The sequence below is a fragment of the Adelges cooleyi genome, unplaced genomic scaffold (assembly GCF_023614345.1).
Source record: "Adelges cooleyi isolate 19-005CV unplaced genomic scaffold, UGA_ACOO_1.1 ACOO_flye_CR_arks_rails_tigmint_CR_PRNA_79, whole genome shotgun sequence".
Classification (NCBI taxonomy): domain Eukaryota; kingdom Metazoa; phylum Arthropoda; class Insecta; order Hemiptera; family Adelgidae; genus Adelges; species Adelges cooleyi.
Genome location: NW_026096502.1, coordinates 2,295 through 27,013, shown reverse-complemented (window position 1 = coordinate 27,013; position 24,719 = coordinate 2,295). Strand labels below are relative to the sequence as shown.

The 24,719-nt window shown below is 31.3% G+C and overlaps 2 protein-coding genes across 2 annotated transcripts; both read right to left on the bottom strand.

Annotated features, from left to right (window-relative positions):
• Positions 1-427: 427 nt before the first annotated feature.
• Positions 428-791, bottom strand: LOC126845457 (uncharacterized; the record flags this gene model as incomplete). Its single annotated transcript, XM_050584108.1, has 1 exon — positions 428-791. A coding segment is annotated over exon 1 (364 nt), but the record flags the coding sequence as incomplete, so codon positions are not given.
• A 3,495-nt stretch (positions 792-4,286) lies between these two features.
• On the bottom strand, positions 4,287-5,339 carry LOC126845459 (uncharacterized). Its single transcript, XM_050584109.1, has 2 exons — positions 4,993-5,339; positions 4,287-4,886 (listed from the first exon to the last, which is right to left on the bottom strand). The coding sequence occupies exons 1-2, from the start codon at positions 5,209-5,211 to the stop codon at positions 4,494-4,496; spliced, it is 612 nt and encodes a 203-aa protein (XP_050440066.1). The 5' UTR covers positions 5,212-5,339; the 3' UTR covers positions 4,287-4,493.
• Between the last annotated feature and the right edge of the window lie 19,380 nt (positions 5,340-24,719).

Genomic DNA, 24,719 nt, shown 5'->3' with positions numbered 1-24,719 from the left:
CTATTCATTGTACCTAATAATATGTTTAGGTGGCATAAATAGCACTTTTTTGTTAAAACCCAGATCGCTGGATACCCATCTTTAGTGTGTATGTTGTATAACAGAAAATAATACAATAAGTGATTTTTCATACAAATTTTCAAACGACAATTAAGGCAGTACATTTTATTTAATGGAAATGTTAATAAAAAAAACAATCTATATTTTGCTCTGAAATTATAATTTTTATTACAGCACGATAAGACTACACTAATATCCAAATATACAATTTTTATTACAAAGAGTGTTCACTTAAGAATACATTATTGCCAAAAAATACAATTTTTATTACACAAAGTATTCACCAAGACTACACCAATACAGTGCGGTTACAGTAATGTCGCACATTATAGAACTCTAAAACAGCGAATAGATTTATTAACCATACTTGACCCACTATCAGGGGCTAGCTCACAAGATACAGTCGGTTCATCTTTAAGGGCGGTCAACACAAACTTGTTAGCACCTGCTCCCCACGGCACATCAAACGTCAACTTGTAATCATTCTCCGTCTCGCCTTGCTTCCTCAGGAATAAATAACCAGTGACACCCGACGGCGAATGTTCACGGCCGCACGCTCGAACGGTCAGCGGATTATCTTTTGAGATTTTCGAACCATTTGGAGACGTTAACTCATTACATTTACCATCGGTCCATTTTCCAAAGCTTAAAAATGAGTCACGTACTTCCAAATGACTGTCGGCGTAGTTGTACTTAATCGTAAATGCCGCTTTTTGGGCTTCTGCATACATTATAACATTATTTGGATCGGAATTAGAAATTACATTCGGATTGTCGCCGGATTGCGTATTTACGTTCAAGGTTATGATTGCGGACCGAACGCTGGTTACAGCGAGAAACACAAAAATTAATCGGTACATGATTGCGAAATTGCGTTATAAAATGTAAAAGCAACGAGTCAGTACTGTGTGTAATTTGTAGTTGTACTGAATGTTTGACTACTGGATTGACCGTATATATACCAAGGAATTGCCAGTTTCGCAATAATCGATTTTACATTTTGTACAATAATTCTGAACTTCAGACACAAGAGGGCAAAAAGTAAAAAGAATGATAGTATGTGTGACCTACTTATTGTGATTTCTATTTTGAAAAATGAAGAAAATTCTCAACCAGATTGACCTAGATTGACTCACCGAATTCGTGTTAATATAAACGATAAACGTACAAATTCGGTCAGCCGTCGTGTACAAAAAGTGTGTAGCTCTAGCTACTGAATTTACGTTATTTTTAGCAAAACGTAAAAATTAGATCGGCCATAGTTGTACATCATTACTATTAGGATATTAATAATATTAAAAAAATTATAGCAACTTCATTGCATTAATATTCAGCTTATTATTGTATAAATAAAAAATTACCTTTTTTTATATCATTATGAGCACGAATAATAATTATACTTAATTATTTTGTGTTCTAGTTATAGTTAAGGTATAATTTTCTAATCAAAAATTGTCTTTGTGACCATAATACGGCTATCATTATTCTTCAAATAGTTTCTACTGATATTACAAAAAAGTATCAATTTTGCCTGATTTTTCAACATTGAAACTAAATTGGCAGAAAAAAAAAATGTTTGACTAATCAACTTTTTGTTATTTTTACATTAGAAAATGTAGAAATTGACTCGATCGTCGTATGCATAATGTGTATAGATCGACTTACCAAATTTATGGTATTATAGCGATAAATATATAAAGTCAGCCGTCGTACACAAAAGTGTGTAGCTCTATCTACCGAATTTATGGTTATGGTAGCGAAATCGTATAAATTAGATTGGCAGTGGTATCCAAATGTGTGCAGTTCAGCCTACCGAATTTTTCAGCGTGTGTAGATCGAATCACTGAATTCATGTATTATAGCGATAAACGTACAAATTCAGTCAGCCGTTGTGTACAAAAAGTGAGTAGCTCTAGCTACTGAATTTATGTTATTCTTAGCAAAAACGTAGAAATTTGATTGGCCGTGGTATACAAATGTGTGCAGTTCAGTCTACCATTTTCCTGTTTACTAACTAAGTATTTTTATGATAAAGATAAACAACATATTTATATTGCGACATACTTCCTAATAAATAGTAATAGTTGAGAATTTGCATCAAAGCAAATTTTGTATGTTATTTGCGGTAATCGCTTAAGTTATTTTATAAAAATATTTAAATTATCGTATTAAACGGTTTTAATTAAAATACTACTGAAAATGACGTCATACCTACTGTCACATGTTTATAGTTTTATTTTCCATTGTATGTAGATTCATAATTAAATTTGTATCTACGGTATTATATACGTACATTTTAGCACTCGACGCTAAACAAAACACATGATTAAGTTTTTATGAAGAAGGGGCGTCATAATTAAATGTTTGTACAAAAACATTTTAATTCAACAAAATACGACCATTTTTTGGCTTAATTCTCATATTTTTGTGACGAAACCCAAAAATAATTTGAACACCTTTTGTTATAAAAAAAATTGCTTCTTCGAACCGGTTACCTCGTTTGAAATTTAGTAGTATCTATCGTTATTATTGTACTCAAAATAAACAATAATCCAGGCAAGTTCCTACGTTCTCGCTGAAGTAACATAAAGTATCTAGGTGGTTTGAACGACATATCTAATTTCAAAGTTTTAGCTAAAAATAATGTAATTCGGTAGCTAGAGCTACACAATTTTTGTATAGCACGGCTGACCAAATCATTATGTTTATTGCTATGTGAACATGAATTCGGTGAGTCGACCTACACACTTCTTTTGACGATCGAATAAATTTCTACATTTTTAATGTAAAAATAATAAAATGTCGAGCACTATAGGCAATCATTTGGTACGTTTGATTATGAAGCACCATAATATCTGAGCTCTCGAGTTGACAACAGGGTTGAAATAGCTGTGTACTTAATTAAAATATTTTTGGTGAAATGTAAAATAAAAACTTTAGGATTTGTAGCAATTAATACTCAAAATTAAGCATTTTTTCTTTAAATTTTCATCAAAACATTTTATTTAGATACACAGCTTTACATTATAATAATATTTTTAAGATTTGTATGTGGTTTAAATAGCGTTTTTTTCTTAAATCCGGAATAAGAGTTTTAAAGTTAGGATGAGAGGGAAAGTGCGGTTGGAAATGCGCGCAGATAAAAATAATACTACACTCCATATTTCCTGCTGCTCTATACTTAAAACTTCAATTACTTCAAAAATAGATATCCGATCCTGGTTATCGACCAGTCAACATTTTTAGTATATTATTCTCAATTTAAAAAGTTAACCTAAATTGTAGGTTTATCGCTACAATAACATGAATTGGGTGAGTCGATCTATACATAATATGCTATGTATACGACGGCGATTCATTTTCTACACTTTCTAATCTAAAATGACAAAAATTTGAAAACTTAAACTTTTTTATTTTTCGCCACTCGAGTTTCAAATAGTGCTTAGTTATATTATGTATAATACGTATTCTAAAAGTTATGGGGTCAAACTGTGTTAAAATCAATAATCTGAGATTTTTAATTTTGTACTCAACAATCGAGCAAGTTTTAACGTTTTCGCTAAAAATAACGTAAATTCGGTATCAAAAGCTACCTACACAATTTTCTTATAAAACCGCCGATTCAATGTATATATTTATCGCTAAGAAATTTCTTGTCTATCACGGGCCTAATAACAACGTCATGTTGAATAGTGTAGGCAATCATTTGGTACGTTTGTTTGTGAAACACCATATCTGTATGTGAATTTTGCCAGGGTAGCAATAAACGCTGCTCTTACTAATAAACTTTACCGTTTGCCCTCTTGTGTCTAAAGTGCAAAATTATTTAGTTGTTTATAATACTTTGTCCGGTATAAAATACAAAATCACACAGCACTATATTATAATAATATTTATAAGATTTTTATGTGGCTTAAATAACGTTTTTTTTTTTTAAATCCGGAATAAGAGTTTTAAAGTTAGCATACAGTTTGAACTACAAATTATTTGTTTTAACATACCTATAAATGCTTTATAATAGTGCACTAATTTGAACTTGCAATAGCTATAACTTTTAAACAGCTGTTGAGTATAAAAACTGGTTTTTAACATTTTGGTTTTCAAAATATTCAACTTCAACAGAATATCCCGAAAAGTATAGGAGTTCCAATTTAAATTTCATACGTAGACGGTGCACATGCGCAAACAACATAAGATTAAAATTTAGACATTGAAAACAATTTGCATACAGTTTGAACTTAGAAAGTGTATTTCTAGTACAGAATGTTTTTGAATAATAAAAATGTTTAGCTTTGGAATTATAATTGTTATTGTTACAAAAAAATAACACTACACTAATGGCATATATTATACAATTTTTATTACAAAACATATTCACTGAGACTACAACAATGCCCGAAAATACAATGCGATAACGGTAGTGTTGCACGTTATCATATTACTCTAAAACAGCGGATGGACGATGGAATCGAACTTGAGCCTTGCACGTCTGGCTCACAACTTATAGGCCCATCGTTTTTAAGGGGATCCAAATGAAAAATTGTTTTACCGGTTATCATCGACGGCACGCTAAATGTCACCTTGTAATCATTTTCCGTCTCGTTATTGAGCGCCAGGTAAAAATAACCTTTGACACCCTTCGTCGATAGATCCTTGCCACACGCTCGAATGGTCACCGGATTATCTTTTGTGATTTTCAAACCATCCGGAGACGATGTCTTTTTACAATCATCTTTGGTCCATTTTCCCGAGTCTAAATCCGAATCACGTACTTCCACATAAGTGTCGTTATGATTGTACGTTATCGTAATTGCTATTTTCGGATCCTGAGAAAAAAGTGAAAATAACAAGGAATAAATTCACCATGCTGTGTAAATCAGGTGAAACGGAAACTGCATAGTCTGATAACTGCAGTTGCAATTAACCACTTACCGACTGACACGATTTTTCGCACAGTGGCTTGCAAACACTTTTGCAGAGAGCTGTAGGTAGACTTATTGGCAGACGCGAACATATAACAGAACACAGGGGACCGCAGACGATGGAGCATTTATCGAACTGAATTTTGTCGGACGACGTATCCACGTTTACGGTTACTAGTGTGGACCGAACGCTGGTTACAGCGAGAAACATAAAAATTAATCGGTACATGATTGCGAAATTGCGTTATAAATTGCACGTGCAACGAGATGGCACTGTTGGTAATTTGTAGTTATACTGAATGTATGACTACGGAATTAACCGTATATATAACACGGAACTGCCCGTTTTGCGGTAATCGATTTTGTATTTTATTACGGACAAAGTATTATTAACAACTAAATAATTCTGAACTTCGGACGCAAGAGGGCAAACGGTACAAAATATGATAGGTAATATGTTAAATGTGTTGCTCCCTTTGGCCAAATTATCGCCTTCAACACAGGATTATCAACTCGACAGCTCAGATACGGTGCTTCACAAACAAACGTACCAAATGATTGCCTATACGATTCAACATGACGTTGTTATTAGGCCTTTGATAGACAAGAAATTTCTCAGCGATAAACATTTACATTGAATCGGCGGTTTTATAAGAAAATTGTGTAGGTAGCTTTTGATACCGAATTTACGTTATTTTTAGCGAAAACGTTGAGACTTGCTCGATTGTTGCATATCAAAATTAAGAATCTCAGACTATTGATTTTAACGTGGTTTGACCCGATAACTATTAGAACACATAATATACATAATAAAACGTTATTTTACTGATAAACGTACAAATTCGGTCAGCCGTCGTATACGAGAAGTGCGTAGCTCTTGCTACCGAATTTACATTATTTTAGCGAAAACGTAGAAACTATTGACTTTACATAGTTTGACCCCTTAACTATTAGGATACGTGTATTACTATGCTATGCGTATTTTTTTTTTTTTTTTTGAGAACTATTTCATGTTCTTCTATAAAAAAAAGTTAATACTCGATGTTCAGCAACTTTAAAAATATGTAACTCAACCTGCTAACATTACAGTTTACCGAATGGAAAACCGTCAATATTAGATATATAAAACGTTATCGAAAACTATCATGTAACCGGTTATTGTACAAATTAAAGATGAACTTGGTATAAAAACCATTATGGGCTAATTAAACAAATTAATATGCATAATTATTGTTAAACAAACCGTGTCTTTGTGTTCACATTTGTTTTTACAATCGGCCATCATCATTTATTAAATAGTTTCTACCGATGTTCAAAAAATGTAAAAATGTTGACACATTTTTTATAATTAATACTCAAATGGCAAAAAATTAAAAAATTTAAGTAAACAAACTTTTGTCATTTTCAGATTAGAAAAATATGTAGAAATTGAATCGACCGTCGTATGAATGAAGTGTATAGATGGACTCAACGAATGCATGTTATTATAGCGATGAACCTACAATCTCGGTCAGCCGTCGTACACAAAAAGTGTGTAGTTCTAGCTACCGAATTAACGTTATTTTTAGTGAAAACATAACAATTAGATCGACTGTGGTATACAAAAGTAGGCAGTTGGATCTTCGATTTTTTCATATTTGTAGATACAACTGAAATTAGTTCAACTGTCGATTATAGAAGTTTTTGTTGAAACAACCTAGGTACTTTATATGATTGCAGCATAAACTTAGAAGCCTATAAACCCAAAATTATAATAAATAATATAGAATAATGTTACTAATATATATGTATAATATAATATATTATTAATATTTTTAATCTCGATTATATAGTTTATCACTACTATTTTAGTATTAAAATAATATGAAATATAAGTATGGGTAAATTCCAGTTTAGGTACTTATTATTATATGGATGTGGATAGTTAGTTTTTAAATACTACTCAAAATCATTTAACTTTTAACAAATAATTTGTATATTTAGATTTTGGATCGCCGAATAATCAAACATATTTTCTACAAATTATTTTTACCTATTTATCCATCACTCTTCAATTGTTTCCCTATTTAATATATACCGATTGACCTCTAGACATTGCATTCATGTTTTGTACCCTTGAGTTCCTAAGTAACCCTCACAGGACACAAACATATCATTCTTTCACAATTTTAAACTTCTAATAACCATCAGATGTCAGACTTCAAGTATCTACCTTTAATACTCCACGCCACGTGTACCTCTGATGGTTAAGTTCTAAACGTACATTATCAGATACTGGCATAGACGGTGATTTCTGAACAAATAAGTATTTTAATTCAACCAATATCTAGACATATAACATACAGTTATCTACGTTTGAACAACTTTTGTTTTACATACGTACACCATAACAGATATTTAGCCAACTGACCTCTAGCATTTTTATCTGTTTTCAACCCATAAAGTAAGCAACACCGGACACTTGATAACCCGTAATCGTCTAACTTCTAGACTATTCTTTTCAGTTTAAAATTTAAAAAATTGTATTTTAATCTTTAAGCAAGAAGTACCGTACACTCACTTTTTTAGTACGTCGTTTCTGATCTGACAGATAGCTAGACAGTGAACCCCACATCCCACTTGGAATCTATGACCTATCCGGCTGCCTACCAGCTATTATCTCTGTGTTATAATAAATAATTTGAAGTAGAAACATACGTTTTTGTACAAAAATAAATCGTATATGAGTTATAAAAGTGGAGAAAAAAAAATTAATTATTAAAATAGATATAGTCATTAAGTAAAATAGATTATTTTTTTTTAACTTATTCAGCGTTAATAAAATAGATGATTACTAAATATATGAATTTAATTATTTGAAATTATATAAAAATGTGCAGGTTTAGTTGTACAATGGATTGCCTCATCTGAAAACTATTGATGTGTCAATTTTGAGTACAATATTTCGATTGTGTATGTTTAAAAAATAACAAGATAACCGTCTTCAACTTGATGTTATACCGACATTACTTGAAAGTATACGAGAGCAACACGCTGTAAAATATTTTGCCAATGATGAACATGAGACTGTGAATAAATGTTTTTTTTTTAAACTAGACATTTCGACGTTTAAAAAATAATTAAGCATATAATTTTTTTTTGAAAATCCCATAAAAGTATAAAAAAAGTTCACCATTTTTTTTTTCATCACTTTTCGGTGACATTTTATATATTGAATATCGACGGTTTTTGATTAAAGTAAAGTAAAGATAACAGGTTGAGTTACATATTTATAAAAGTTTTATGTATAGTTTTTATAAAAAAAACATTAAATAGTTCTTGAAAATAAAATATATACGCATAGTATAGTAATACATGTATCTTAATAGTTATGGAGTCAAACTATGTTAAAATAAATAGTCTGATATTCTTAATTTTAAATGCAACAATGACCAATCCAGCAAGTTTCAATGGTATCGTTAAAAATAACGTAAATTCGGTAGCTAGAGCTAGACCTACAATTATTCTTAAAAAACCGCCAATTACATCTATATGTTTATCGCTCAGAAATGTCTTGCTATCAAAGGTGTGTTAACAACGTCATGTTGAATCATATAGGCAATCATTTGGTTCGTTTGATTGTAAAGCACCAAATCTGAGCTGTCGAGTTGATAACCCTGCGTTAGAGACGATAATTTGACCAGGGTAGCAATAAACTTAACATATTATCTATCACACGTTGTACTATTTGCCCTTTGTGTTCGAAGGTCGGAATATTTAGTTGTTTATAATACTTGGTCCAGTTTAAAATCGATTACTGCCAAACAGGCAATTCCGTGGTATATATACCGTGGGTTCAGTAGTCATACATTCAGTACAACTACAAATTACAAACAATACTGACTCGTTGCTTGTACATTTTATAACGCAATTTTGCAATCATGTACCGATTAATTTTTGTGTTTCTCGCTGTAACCAGCGTTTGGTCCGCAATCATAACCGTGAACGTGAACGTGGATACGCAATCCGGCGACACTCGGGCTGTAAGTTTTAATTCTGATCCAAATAATGATACAATGCGTGCAGAAAAACAAAAAGTGACATTTACGGTACAGTACAACTACAACGACAGTTATTTGGAAGTACGTGACTCATTTTTAAACTATGGAAAATGGGCCGATGGAGATTGTAATGAGATAACATCTCCAAATGGATTGAAAATCTCAAATGATAATCCGCTGACCATTCGGGCGTGCGGCCGTGCTAATTCACCGACTGGTGTGGATGGTTATATATACCTGAGGAAGCAAGGCGAGACGGAAAATGATTACAAGGTGAAGTTTATCGTGCCGTGGATTGGTTCAGACACGTTTCTTGTGGAATCCGTTAAAGACGATCAGGTTGTATCTTGTGTGATACCCTCTGCAACAGGGGTCAGGTCGCTTAAAGAAACTGTTCGCTGTAAACAAGTTATATAATGCGCAACATTACCGTAATCGCATTGTATTAGTGTAGCCTTAGTGAATACTTTGTGTAATAATAATTGTATATTTAGTTAATAGTGTAATCCAATCGTAGTATTGTAATAAAAATTATAATTTGAGAGCAAAAATGGTTTTTTTGTTATACATTTTATACTCAAAATACCTTTTCTTATATGCAAATTAGTTATATTGGAAATGTTAAACTGGATATATTCTGTTAACATTTAGTATTTTAAAAATACAAATGTTAAAAATAAGTAATTATTCTCCACGGTTCAAAAGTTATAACTATTTAAAAAGTTCAAATTAGTGCAATACTACAACAAATAGTTTTGAATTTTGGTTGTCTCGTAAAAAGTGTAATATGTTAACTAAACAAATGTACTACAAAATTGATTTAACTGCCTAAAATTTTCATTAGCTCTGGCACTTAACCGAAAAATGTATAACGAAAAAAAGCGTTACAAGATAGGGGTGGGAGATAGGATGAGTGGAAAGGGGTGAGAGATATGGGTAGGGATAGGGGTGAGTGATAGTGGGTTGAAAATAGGGGTATGAGATGGGGGTAGGAGATAGGGGATGGGATATAGTGGGTAGAAGATAGGGAAAAATATAGGAGATAAGAGATAAGAGATATGTTGTACGTTCAACGTTCAAATTAGAACTAAATAATAAATTCAAAATATTGATCGTTGGACGGAAAATCACCGAGGCAGAAACAATCCGGAAGGTCTGCCACATTTATTCGCACTTACTAAAAGGCACCTTAGTGTTTAGGTAAAAGGTATTTAAGTAAATTTATTTACAGGGTGTGTGTATAACGGTTAGTGTACCAAAGTGTGAATACGACAAACATTTTGTACATCCAATATCGACGATTTTTCTTTAGGATAAAGTAAATACTACTTGCGTTCACTCGATTTCTTTATTTTTTTGCCAGTTGACTTTAATTTTTTTTAAATAAGATAACATTTATACATTTACAAAAAATCATGCGTACACAAAGACTCTGTTTTAACATTGTAATTTCTAAAAATAATTAAGCATTTTAATTTGCATACGACGGTCGAGAAATGTTTGTATTTTTTTTATGTAAAATGTTTCATTTTTTATTTTACAATATTAACAATATTAATAATATATATTATAATTTACATATAATATATTAGAAATATTTTCATTATTATTTAATATAATTTTTTTTTTTGTTCAAACGGCACACTCTTGTACCCGGCGTTGCCCAAGATTTAGTCTGCCAGGACTGAGTAAAATAATTCCAATTACCCTTATCCCAACCCCCAACCTCACATTATGCATACGACAGTAGACTGTAGGCCTATTTCTACATTTTCTAATACAAAAAAAACAAAAAGTTGATAAGTTAAACTTGTTTTTTCTCCTACTTGAGTTTCAATGTTAAGAAATCAGGCAAAATGAATACTTTTTTGTAATATCAGTAGAAACTATTTGAAGAATAATAATAGCTAATTATGGACACAAAGACACTGTTTGATTAGAAAACTAAACCCTAACTATAACTAATACACAAAATCATAAGTATAATAATCAATCGTGCATATAATGATATAACAAAAAGGTAATTTTTTATTTATACAATAATATGCTGAATATTAATGCAATGTAGTTGTTATAATTTTTTTATTATTATAAATATCCTAATAGTAATGATGTACAACTATGGCCGATCTAGTTTTTACGTTTCGCTAAAATAACGTATATTCGGTAGCTAGAGCTACACACTTTTTGTACATGACAGCTGACCAATTTGAACTTTTATCGTTTATATTAACACGAATTCGGTGAGTCAATCTACACAGTTTACGCATACGATGGTTGAGAATTTTCTTCATTTTTCAAAATAGAAATCACAATAAGAAGGTCACACATACTATCATTCTTTTTACTTTTTGCCCTCTTGTGTCTAAAGTTCAGAATTATTGTACAAAATGTAAAATCGATTATTGCGAAACTGGCAATTCCTTGGTATATATACGGTCAATCCAGTAGTCAAACATTCAGTACAACTACAAATTACAAACAGTGTTGACTCGTTGCTTTTACATTTTATAACGCAATTTTGCAATCATGTACCGATTAATTTTTATGTTTCTCGCTGTAACCAGCGTTCGGTCCGCAATCATAACCGTGAACGATACGCAATCCGGCGACACTCGGGCTGTAAGTTTAAATTCTGATCGACATAATGATATATTGGATGCAGAAAACCAAAAAGTGACATTTACGATACAGTACAACTACGACGACAGTTATTTGGAAGTAAAAGACTCAATGTTAGACTATGGAAAATGGACCGATAGCGGTTGTAATGAGATCACGGATCCAAATGGATTGAAAATCTCAAAAGATAATCCGCTGACCATTCGAGCGTGCGGCCGTGCTAATTCACCGACGGGTGTGGATGGTTACATATTTCTGAGGAAGCAAGGCGAGACGGAAAATGATTACAAGGTGAAGTTCATCGTGCCATGGATTGGTTCAGACACGTTTCTTGTGGAATCCGTTAAAGACGATCAGGTTGTATCTTGTGTGATACCTAAAAGAGGGGTCAGGTCGATTCAAAGTTCTGTTCGCTGTAAACAAGTTATATAATGTGCAACATTACCGTAATCGCATTGTATTAGTGTAGCCTTAGTGAAAAATTTGTGTAATCAAAATTGTATTTTTTGGCAATAGTGAACACGTTTTGTAATAAAAATTGAATATATTGTTATTAGTGTAGTCTTATCGTATTGTAATACAAATTATAATTTCAGAACAAAATTGTTATTTTTTTTTTATACATTTTATACTCAAAATACCTTTTCTTATATGCAAATTAGTTATATTGGAAATGTTAAACTGGATATATTCACATCACCTCGTTGCTTTGATTATATAATGCCTATACTCTACTGTACTAGTCACCTCGGATAAAATCATCGAAAACGGTGATTACGAATATAATATCAGTTCTCAATTTTAATCAGCCAAAAAAAACTTAAATAAAAAAAAAAAAATTAAATGAAAACCCTAAAATGGTACTTTAGTATCAAATCTTAATAGGATCATTCTACATAGATCTACAAAAAATTGTTTTAATAACTTAATAACATTTTTTTAAAGATTTTAGGTGTTTTTGTTAAGATATACGCAATTTGCGAAAACACAGTATTCCAGCAATTAAAAAAAAGCTGTAGTACCGAATTTTCTTTTCCATTTAATATGTTATGGATACATATGAGTTCTGACTACTGACAAATTTTCTATTTAAAAGTCTTAAAATTACGGTTAAAAAATTAAAAAAACAAAAAAACCTTGTACCCCTAGGGGGATGGGAATTTGGTATAATTTAAATTTGATACAACTGACGTTTGAGGGCAAACGAAATAATATTTCTGATAAATTTCAATACTTGCATACGACGCCTTGCATCAAAGTTAAAACGATGTTAGCCGATTGTAATAACACAACTTCATTACTTGTATTAAAAGATAAAAAGATAAAACATTTTATGTCTATATAACTTCTGTTTTTGCCTCAATGTTGAAAAACTCCAAAGGTCAAACTGCACACTTTTGTATAACACAACAACCTCTATTCGCTTAAAACAACGTAAATTCGATAGCTAGAGCTACACACTTATTGAGTACGGCGGTTGACTGAATTTGTACGTTTATCGCTATAATACATAAATTCAGTGAGTCGATCTACACACTTGCTACACACGCTAAAAAAATCGGTAGGCTGACTGCACACATTTGTATACCACTGCCAATGTAATTTATACGATTTCGCTACCATAACCGTCAATTCGGTACATAGAGCTACACACTTTTTGTGTACGGTGGCTGACTTTATATATTTATCGCTATAACACCATAAATTTGGTAAGTCGATTCATAAAGGTTATGCAAACAACGGTTCTCAATCATTTTCTACATTTTCTTATGTAAAGATAACAGCAAGTTGATTAGTTAAATTTGTTTTTTTCTCCCACTTGAGTTTCAATGTTAAAAAATCAGGCAAAATGAATACTTTTTATTTAATAACAGTAGAAACTATTTGAAGAATAATAATAGCCAATTATGGACACAAGACACTGTTTGATTAGAAAACTATACTCTAACTATAACCATTAAACTCAATGATATAACAAAATAATTAAGCATATTAACTAATTGTGCTTATAATAATATATGAAAAAAGTTAATTTTTTTATTTTGAAATGATATATAAATTAGTACACACATTTGTATACCACTGCCAATCTAATTTATACGATTTCGATACGATAACCATAAATTCGGTAGATAGAGCTACACACTTTTTGTACACGACGGCTGACCGAATTTGTACGTTTATCGCTATATTAACATGAATTCGGTGAGTCGATCTACACACATTATGCATACGACGGTTAAGTAATTCCTTGGTATATATAAGGTCGATTCAGTAGTCAATCATTCAGTATAACTACAAATTACAAACAGTGCTAATTCGTTGCTTGTACATTTTTTAACGCAATTTCGCAATCATGTACCGATTAATTTTTGTGTTTCTCGCTGTAACCAGCGTTCGGTCTGCAATCATAACCGTGAACGTGGATACGCAATCCGGCGACACTCGGGCTGTAAGTTTTAATTCTGATCCAAATAATAATATATTGGATGCAGAAAAACAAAAAGTGACATTTACGGTACAGTACAACTACAACGACAGTTATTTGGAAGTAAAAGACTCAATATTAGACTATGGAAAATGGGCCGATAGAGATTGTAATGAGATAACATCTCCAAATGGATTGAAAATCTCAAAAGATAATCCGCTGACCATTCGGGCGTGCGGCCGTGCTAATTCACCGACTGGTGTGGATGGTTATATATACCTGAGGAAGCAAGGCGAGACGGAAAATGATTACAAGGTGAAGTTTATCGTGCCGTGGATTGGTTCAGACACGTTTCTTGTGGAATCCGTTAAAGACGATCAGGTTGTATCTTGTGTGATACCCTCTGCAACAGGGGTCAGGTCGATTAAAGAAACTGTTCGCTGTAAACAAGTTATATAATGCGCAACATTACCGTAATCGCATTGTATTAGTGTAGCCTTAGTGAATACTTTGTGTTATAAAAATTGTATATTTAGTTAATAGTGTAATCCAATCGTAGTATTGTAATAAAAATTATAATTTGAGAGCAAAAATGGTTTTTTTGTTATACATTTTATACTCAAAATACCTTTTCTTATATGCAAATTAGTTATATTGGAAATGTTAAACTGGATATATTCTGTTAACATTTAGTATTTTAAAAATACAAATGTTAAAAATAAGTAATTATTCCCACGGTTCAAAAGTTATAACTATTTAAAAAGTTTAAATTAGTGCAATACTAAAACAAATAGTTTTGAATTTTGGTTGTCTCGTAAAAAGTGTAATATATTAACTAAACAAATGTACTACAAAATTGATTTAACTGCCTAAAATTTTCATTTGGGAATTTGTTTGAAAAATAATAGGTTATTGTATTATTTTCTGTTATACAACATACCTACTCAGTAAAAATGGGTATGCAGTAATCCGGATTTTTACAAAAAATATGCTATTTATGTCACTTAAACAATAAAAAGCTGTGTACCTCATTAAAATATTTTTGATGAAATTTAAAAAAAAAACATGATTTCGGATTTGTAGCAATTTATATTTAAAACTAAGCATGTTTTAAAAAAATGTTTTATCATAACATTTTACTTAGATACACGGCTTTATATTTTAATAAAAATATTTTAAAGAATTTTACGTGAATTAAATAGCGTTTTTTTTCAATTTTGTCATTTTTATTTACAATAATTCCTATAGACCTGTGACCTCTCTGTCCCCTTGTTGCTTTGATTCCATAATGCCTAAACTCTACTGTACTAGTCATCTCGGATAAAATCACTGAAAACGGTGATTACGAATTTAATATCAGTTCTCAATTTTAATCGGCCAAAAAAAACTTAAATTAAAACCCAAAAATGGTACTTGAGTATCAAAACTTTATAGTATCATTCTGCTTAGATCTACAAAAAAATGTTTTAATAACTTGATAACTTTTTTTTTAAGATTTTAGGTGTCTTTGTTAAAATATACGCAATCTGCCAAAACACAGTTTTCCGGCAATTAAAAAAAGCTGTGGTACCGAATTTTTCCCGTTTAATATGTAATGGATACATATGACATCTAACTCCTGACAAATTTTTTTTTGAAGGTCTTAAAATTACGGCTAAAAAATAAAAAAATAAAAACTTGTACCCCACTAGGGGGAGGGGGGTGGTATATTGGTATAATTTAAATTTGATACAACTGACGTGTGAGGGCAAACGAAATAATATTTCTGATAAATTTCAACTAGATGGAACACATTTTCTCGAAATTATAGCCAGTAAAATTCTTATTTAAAAACTGGTATAGTGTTTTTCTGTTTTTTCAAATTTTGACTGTAAAGAATAGTATACCTTTTCAACTTTTACCCCCCTAAGGTACCAACTATGTGAAATTTGTGATTTGAAAAGTTGCTACTCGAAAGAATTGGTCCAGTAATTAAAAAGTTACAGTGTATACAGTTAAAAAAAAGCCCACACCAGAGTAAAACACCTTCGCCGCCTGCATCGATGCTTAAACGATGTTAGCCGATTGTAAAACCACAACTTCATTACTTGTACTAAAAGATAAAAAGATAAAAGATTTTATGTCCATATAAATTCGATAGCTAGAGCTACACACTTATTGTGTACGGCGGCTGACTGAATTTGTACGTTTATCGCTAAAATACATGAATTCAGTGATTCGATCTACACACTTGCTACACACACTGAAAAATTCGGTAGGCTGAACTGCACACATTTGTATACCACTGCCAATCTAATTTATACGATTTCGCTACCATAACCGTCAATTCGGTACATAGAGCTACACACTTTTTGTGTACGGTGGCTGACTTTATATATTTATCGCTATAACACCATAAATTTGGTAAGTCGATCCATAAAGGTTATGCATACAACGGTTCTCAATCATTTTCTACATTTTCTTATGTAAAGATAACAGCAAGTTGATTAGTTAAATTTGTTTTTTTTCTCCCACTTGAGTTTCAATGTTAAAAAATCAGGCAAAATGAATACTTTTTATTTAATAACAGTAGAAACTATTTGAAGAATAATAATAGCCAATTATGGACACAAGACACTGTTTGATTAGAAAACTATACTCTAACTATAACCATTTAACTCAATGATATAACAAAATAATTAAGCATATTAACTAATTGCGCTTATAATAATATATGAAAAAAGTTAATTTTTTTATTTTGAAATGATATATAAATTAGTAGTATTATCTATATTATTTATTATAATTTCTGTTTTTGCTATTAAGTAAAAAACATCCAATGTTCAAACGGCACACTTTTGTATACCACTGCCGATCTAATTTCTACGTTTTCGCTAAGAATAACGTAAATTCGGTAGCTAGAGCTACTCACTTTTTGTACACAACGGCTGACTGAATTTGTACGTTTATCGCTAAAATACATGAATTCAGTGATTCGATCTACACACTTGCTTCACACGCTGAAAAATTCGGTAGGCTGAACTGCACACATTTGGATACCACTGCCAATCTAATTTATACGATTTCGCTACCATAACCATAAATTCGGTAGATAGAGCTACACACTTTTTGTACACGACGGCTGACCGAATTTGTACGTTTATCGTTTATATTAACACGAATTCGGTGAGTCAGTCTTGGTCAATCTGGTTGAGAATTTTCTTCATTTTTCAAAATAGAAATCACAATAAGAAGGTCACACATACTATCATTCTTTTTACTTTTTGCCCTCTTGTGTCTGAAGTTCAGAATTATTGTACAAAATGTAAAATCGATTATTGCGAAACTGGCAATTCCTTGGTATATATACGGTCAATCCAGTAGTCAAACATTCAGTACAACTACAAATTACACACAGTACTGACTCGTTGCTTTTACATTTTATAACGCAATTTCGCAATCATGTACCGATTAATTTTTGTGTTTCTCGCTGTAACCAGCGTTCGGTCCGCAATCATAACCTTGAACGTAAATACGCAATCCGGCGACAATCCGAATGTAATTTCTAATTCCGATCCAAATAATGTTATAATGTATGCAGAAGCCAAAAAGCGGCATTTACGATTAAGTACAACTACGCCGACAGTCATTTGGAAGTACGTGACTCATTTTTAAGCTTTGGAAAATGGACCGATGGTAAATGTAATGAGTTAACGTCTCCAAATGGTTCGAAAATCTCAAAAGATAATCCGCTGACCGTTCGAGCGTGCGGCCGTGAACATTCGCCGTCGGGTGTCACTGGTTATTTATTCCTGAGGAAGCAAGGCGAGACGGAGAATGATTACAAGTTGACGTTTGATGTGCCGTGGGGAGCAGGTGCCAACAAGTTTGTGTTGACCGCCCTTAAAGATGAACCGACTGTATCTTGTGAGCTAGCCCCTGATAGTGGGTCAAGTATGGTTAATAAATCTATTCGCTGTTTTAGAGTTCTATAATGTGCGACATTACTGTAACCGCACTGTATTGGTGTAGTCTTGTTGAGTACTTTGTGTAATAAAAATTGTATTTTTTGGCAATAATGTATTCTTTAGTGAACACTTTTTGTAATAAAAATTGTATATTTGGATATTAGTGTAGTCTTATCGTGCTGTAATAAAAATTATAATTTCAGAGCAAAATATAGATTGTTTTTTTTATTAACATTTCCATTAAATAAAATGTACTGCCTTAATTGTCGTGTGAAAATTTGTATGAAAAATCACTTATTGTATTATTTTCTGTTATACAACATACACACTGGGTATCCAGCGATCTGGGTTTTAACAAAAAAGTGCTATTTATGCCACCTAAACATATTATTAGGTACAATGAATAGCCATGTACTTAATTTAAACAATTTTAATGAAATGTAAAATAAAACTTAAATTTGAATTTGTAGCAGTTTATATTGAAACTAGACATTTTTTTAAAATTTACATCAGAACATTTTATATAGGTACACAGCTTTATGTTATAATAATATTTAATATGTATAAGATTTTTATGTGGCTTAAATAGCGTTTTTTGTCTTAAATCTGTTATTTCAATTTCCTATCACTGATGCACACAGACACACTGCGCACACTTTGCCTATGATAATACTGCCGGCCAAATAGTTTGATAACTCTTCCATTCAATTCCATTCAAAACCTAGGCACGCAACTGGTTTGTAGTTTATTAACTGCAATGCAAATTAATTGAACAGATACTTTTTTTCTATGGTATTATGTATCTATCACAATTTTAAATTGGTGTTAAATTTTAGCAAAAAATTGCATATACAATGCGCCTTAATAAAGGTTACACCTCAAACAGCCACCGATATTACCTATTACCTCTTCTGAATTATATTCAAAATTAAGCATTTTTTTAAAAAAATTTATTAGAAAGTTCTTTTTAAGTACACAGCTTTATATTGAAAAATATTTAATATTTATAAGATTTTTAAGTGGCTTAAATAGCGTTTTCCCCTCGTAAATCCGGATTTTCAAACTTTTTCTACAGAAGTTTTGTACAGATACCGACAACCGCAAACCGCACCATTGTCTTCAATTACAAGCAGTATTATTATGATAATACTGCTGGCTAAATAGTTATGAAACTGGTCTACAAATACGAATGTTTTACTAACTTCCTATAAGAGTTTTGTATGTAATAATGACCGACTAACCGCCGTATTAAATATAATCAATGGTATAATCAATTATATTACCTATAATTAGCAATATAGTGAAAATATTTTCAGTACCTGTTGGCTCTACCCTCAGTTTATACACTCGCCCATAGCCTCCTGGAAATTGACTACGGTCAAGGTTCCTCCTTTTTTGGGGGAATTTTTCATAATAAAAAAAAGTTTGTCTACAGATTTCTGAGGAAATTGTGCATGTTGTAGTTTCATTCTAGATCTACCTTTGGTCTAATTTTTATTGCATGTGCAATAGGTAACCGAAAGTAATAATTGTGTATGTTTAATAAGCATTAATGATTGGAATAATTATCAGTTGTGGTATCAAAGCGATAATAATATTACATACCTTGTGTAATGTGTAACAAACTTCAATGGTATTTCAACTCTCCATCGTACACACAAAATAGTGTTCATCAGTATTATCGTCGTCGTCGTCAATACATGTACTAAAAAATATCAACAATTTAATTTTTGTTTATTTTGCAATATTTATTTTAGGTTAATCGTGCAGTTATTTTGTTTTGTTTTGTGTAGTCACAAGTAAACACTAAAACCGTTTACAACATTTAAATACATTGGAAAATTAATACAAAATAATAATGGATACGTGCCTACACTTTTAAAAACTTAATTTATTTTTGTATGTTTATATTTTTTAGATATAATTTTTACAACACGGTTGATAACCACATAAGGTTAACAACTATTACCACGGATATATCCGAAAATCATCCACGTATCTAATTAGATAATAATGAAATTACTTGTTCGGTGCTTACCTTCAAATGGTCTATGCCAGTTTTCGCTGTACAAGTCCACCGTTCTATATTATTTATCAGTTTTTTGTGAAACTAAATTTAAAATCATACAAAATGTTTGGGGTTTTACCTTTTTCGCTTGTCATTTCTTTAGTTACTTCCATTTAACACAAATTAAATTGAAAGTAAACACCGCGCAGTTACCGCTTTTTAGACTACTTTAATCTACAAAGACAATAACATTAAAATGCATACACACAATTTTTCTTATACAACAGCTGATTCAATTTCGCTAATAAAATAATATGTATTGTCTAACATTACCGCGAAACGGGCAATTCCGTGGTATATATTCTATCGATTCAGCAGCCGTACATTCAGTGTAACTACAAAGTACAAACAGTGCCATCCGTTATAACGCAATTTCGCAATCATGTACCGAATAATTTTTATGTTTCTCGCTATGACCAGCGTTCGGTCCGACAACACTAGTTTAAATTCCATATCGACAATTACAATACAGTACAACGACAACTACTACGACAACTACAACAGTTACTTGGAAGTACGCGACTCATTTTTAAGCTATGGAAGATGGGCCGATAGCAGCTGCAATGAGGTGCCGTCTCCAACTGGTTTGCAAATCGCAATAGATAATCCGGTGACCATTCGAGTGTGTGGCCGTACAAATTCGCCGACGGGTGTCGATGGTCATTTATTCCTGAGGAAGCAAGGCGAGACGGAGAATAATTGGAAGTTGACGTTTTCTATGTCGTGGATGGAGACGAACAGGTTTCTGTTAGCCTCTCTTAAAAAAGATCCGGTTGTATCATGTATGGTACCGGATTGGTCAGAATCGGAAAACGGGTTACACCGTTCGTTTAATATATCCATTAGCTGTAATAGAGTTGTAAAAAATGCAACGTTACCGTAATCGCATTGTATTAATGTAGTCTTGGTGAATACTTTGTGTAATAAGGAAATGTATTTTTTGACAATATTGCATTTTTTAGTGTTTACGTTTTGTAATAAAAATAAAAATTTCAAAGCAAAATATATATTTTTTAAAAAATTCTATACTAGAAATACCTTTTCTTAGTTTAAACTATATGCTAATTGGTTTTGCTGGAAATGTTAAATTCGACATATTCTGTTAACATTTAATATTTTGAAACCAAAAATGTTTACAATAAGTTTTTATACTCGTCTGTTCAAAAGTTATAGCTATTTAGAGTAAAGCTATTAAAGTAAAATTAGTGCACTATTAAGAAGCAAATATAGGTGTATTAAAACAAATATTTTAGTTGTATCTTGAAAAAGTGTAATATGTTATCTAAACTAGTATTTTGAAGAAAACAAATGTACTACAAAATTTAATTAACTGCCTAAATTTTACCATAAACATCTGAATTGTTAATATTTTTAGAGAAATATTCTTCAATATTGAATATATAAATGTATATCTTTAAAAAATTGTAAAAAAAGTTATTGGGATGTATAAGTTTCCCCATAGACTTCGTATTCGTCGTTTTGCGGTTGTCGATATTTGTACAAAACATCTACAGAAAAAGTTTGAAACAGTTGCTTATTATAGGCAGTGTGTGTATAAGTCAGATTTACGAAAAAAGCGCTACTTATGCCACTTAAAAATCTTATAAATATTAAATATTAATACAACATAAAACTGTGTACGTATGTAAAATGTTCTGATGAGAATTAAAAAAAAAAATTCATAGTTTTAAATATAAATTGCTACATCTCCAAAATGAAGTTTTATTTAACATTTCATCAAAAAAAATTGTAATTAAGCACACCGCTTTTTATTGTAAGAAAAGGTTTTTTTTAGTATAGAATGTTTTAAAAAATATATATTTTGTTTTGAAGTTATTATTTTTATTACAAAACGTAATCACTAAAGAATGCAATATTGCCAAAAAATACATTTCCTTATTACACAAAGTATTCACTAAGACTACACTAATACAATGCGATTACGGTAACGTTGCATTTTTTACAACTCTATTACAGCTAACAGATATATTAAACGAACGGTGTAACCCGTTTTCCGATTCTGACCAATCCGGTACCATACAAGATACAACCGGATCTTTTTTAAGAGAGGCCAACAGAAACCTGTTCGTCTTCATCCACGACATAGAAAACGTCAACTTCCAAGTATTCTCCGTCTCGCCTTGCTCCCTCAGGAATAAATGAATAATCGACACCCGTCGGCGAATTTGTACGGCCACACGCGCGAATGGTCACCGGATTATCTATTGAGATTTTCAATTCAGGCGTTCCAGTCTATTTGTCTCCGCATCGTAACCAAAGCCCCATGGTACGTCACCAACAACTCCCTTCACGAAGACCTCAAAATAGCAACAGTCAAAAAGACTGCATCTATTTACTACCAAAGACTACATTGCAAAATGCACTGCCATCCAAATCGACTTGTCACTCAGCTACACTCAAAAACTCTTCCGGGCAATCCAAACCGTCGCCTCAAACGAAATGATGTTTTATATTCTTATCAAAATTAATTAGTTAACTAACTAATAAAAACAATAATACGCGCGACAATATTCTATCGTAACAGAACGGTCGTTTACGGGAGAGTGCACCCGACATAGTAGTTTGGGCGGCCTTAAACAATAAGCATGATTGAAATTATATGAACTATGCTACACCTGTAAAGCCGCCCAGTTAAGAAAATAATAAATTTTTATGAACTTTAATTTGCATTTTGCACACAGAATAAATCAGAATGGTCGCTGATAGGAAAATACGCGAGACTACGGTAATTTGAGTTTAATTGGCCGCATGGCAAAAAAAATTAAAACAATAACGGTTTTAATTTATTATAAATTTAGTAACTGCACACTATTGTTTATCACGGCCGATCTAAAAATAACGTGAATTGTGTAGTTAGAACTACACAATTTGTGTATACGACGGCTGACCGCATTTGTATGTTTATCACACTATAATCACTTTATTTGGTGAATCTATCTTTACACTTAAGCATTTGACGGAAGAGTAAATTTCTACATTTTTTAATGTAAAAATAACATAGTCGTTTTCTCAAATTTTTTTTTGTATAAATTTATATGTTAAATATGAATGCAATGTCGATGTTATAATTTATCGGTGACATTTTCTACAACCAACATCGACGGTTTTCCATTAAGGTAAAGGAAAATTGGCAGTTTGAGCTACATATTTTTAGAAGTTGCTGCAAATAGAGTTTTAACGGTTTTTGATAAAAATAACGTAAACAGTTCTTGAAAAAATTGTTTGCCATTTTTAGGCTAGACAAATTGACTCGATCATTTAGTTTAATTTCATTTGGCGTAACATAATTCATTGGTTTCTGGACCGAGTAATCAGAAAAAATATTTTTAGTATATGGCCAGATAATATTTACTATCCATTATTATTTAATATTTTTTAAGCGTGACTTGTGAAACGAGTATAACGGGTCTTGTTTATGTTATTCCTTATTTTATTTTAAATTAAATAATAATTATAGAACGTGTATTAAAATCTTGATGTGTGAAAAGATACTTGAAAATAAAAAATTATAAAAACAGTTTTTAATTATAATATGGTTTATGTGTAGCTATAGCTTCAAATTCTTTAACGTAATTAATAAAATCAAGTTGTATATTATTTAAAATATTGAATAAAAATAAGTTAGAGGTTAAACATTAATTGCTTTAAGCCTTAAGCAATAAATGAATTGAATTATCCAACAGTACATAGCCCTGCTGTTCATTTTAATATAATTGATTGTACTTACTACAGCGGTTAGTCGGTCGTTATTACCCATATAACTCTAATAGAAATTTAGTGAAAAAAACGCTATTAGATTCACGTATAAATGTTTTTATTAAAATATAAAACTGTGTATCTAAGTAAAATGTTGAGATAAATTGTATTTTTATAAATGCTTAATTTTCAATATAAATTGCTACAAATCCGAAATCAAGTTTTTTCTTTAGCTTTTTATTGTTTAAGTGACATAAATATCAACATTTTTGTAAAAATCCGGATTACTGGATACCCATTATTACTGAGTAGGTATGTTGTATAACAGTAAATAATACAATTACCTAGTGTTTTTCAAACAAATTTCCAAATGAAAATTTAGGCAGTTAAATCAATTTTGTAGTACATTTATTTAGTTAACATATTACACTTTTTTCAAGACAAAACCAAAATTCAAAATTATTTGTTTTGAACCGTCGAGAATAAACACTTATTTTTAATATTTGTGTTTTTAAAATACTAAAAGTTAACAAAATATATCATTTCCAATATAACTAATTTGCATATAGTTTAAACCATTGAGTATACTCAATGTTTAAACTAAGAAAAGGTGTTGTTAAAACCCATTTTGAGTATAAACTGTATAAATAAAAAAAAAAAACAATTTTGCTTTCAAATTATAAATTTTACTACAATACGATTAGATTACACTAATAACTAAATATGAAATTTTTATTACACAAAATATTCACTTAGGCTACACTAATACAATGCGAATACGGTAATGTTGCACATTATATAACTTGTTTACAGCGAACAGAACTTTGAATCGACCTGACCCCTCTTTTAGGTATCACACAAGATACAACCTGATCGTCTTTAACAGATTCCACAAGAAACGTGTCTGAACCTATC

Bases quoted from the DNA above. Each gene is read 5' to 3' on its own strand.
- LOC126845459 (XM_050584109.1), bottom strand. From the start codon at position 5,211: ATGTACCGATTAATTTTTATGTTTCTCGCTGTAACCAGCGTTCGGTCC. The intron at 4,887-4,992 runs GTAAGTGGTTAA...CTTTTTTCTCAG, and splicing joins GCGAAAAATCGTGTCAGTCG to GATCCGAAAATAGCAATTAC.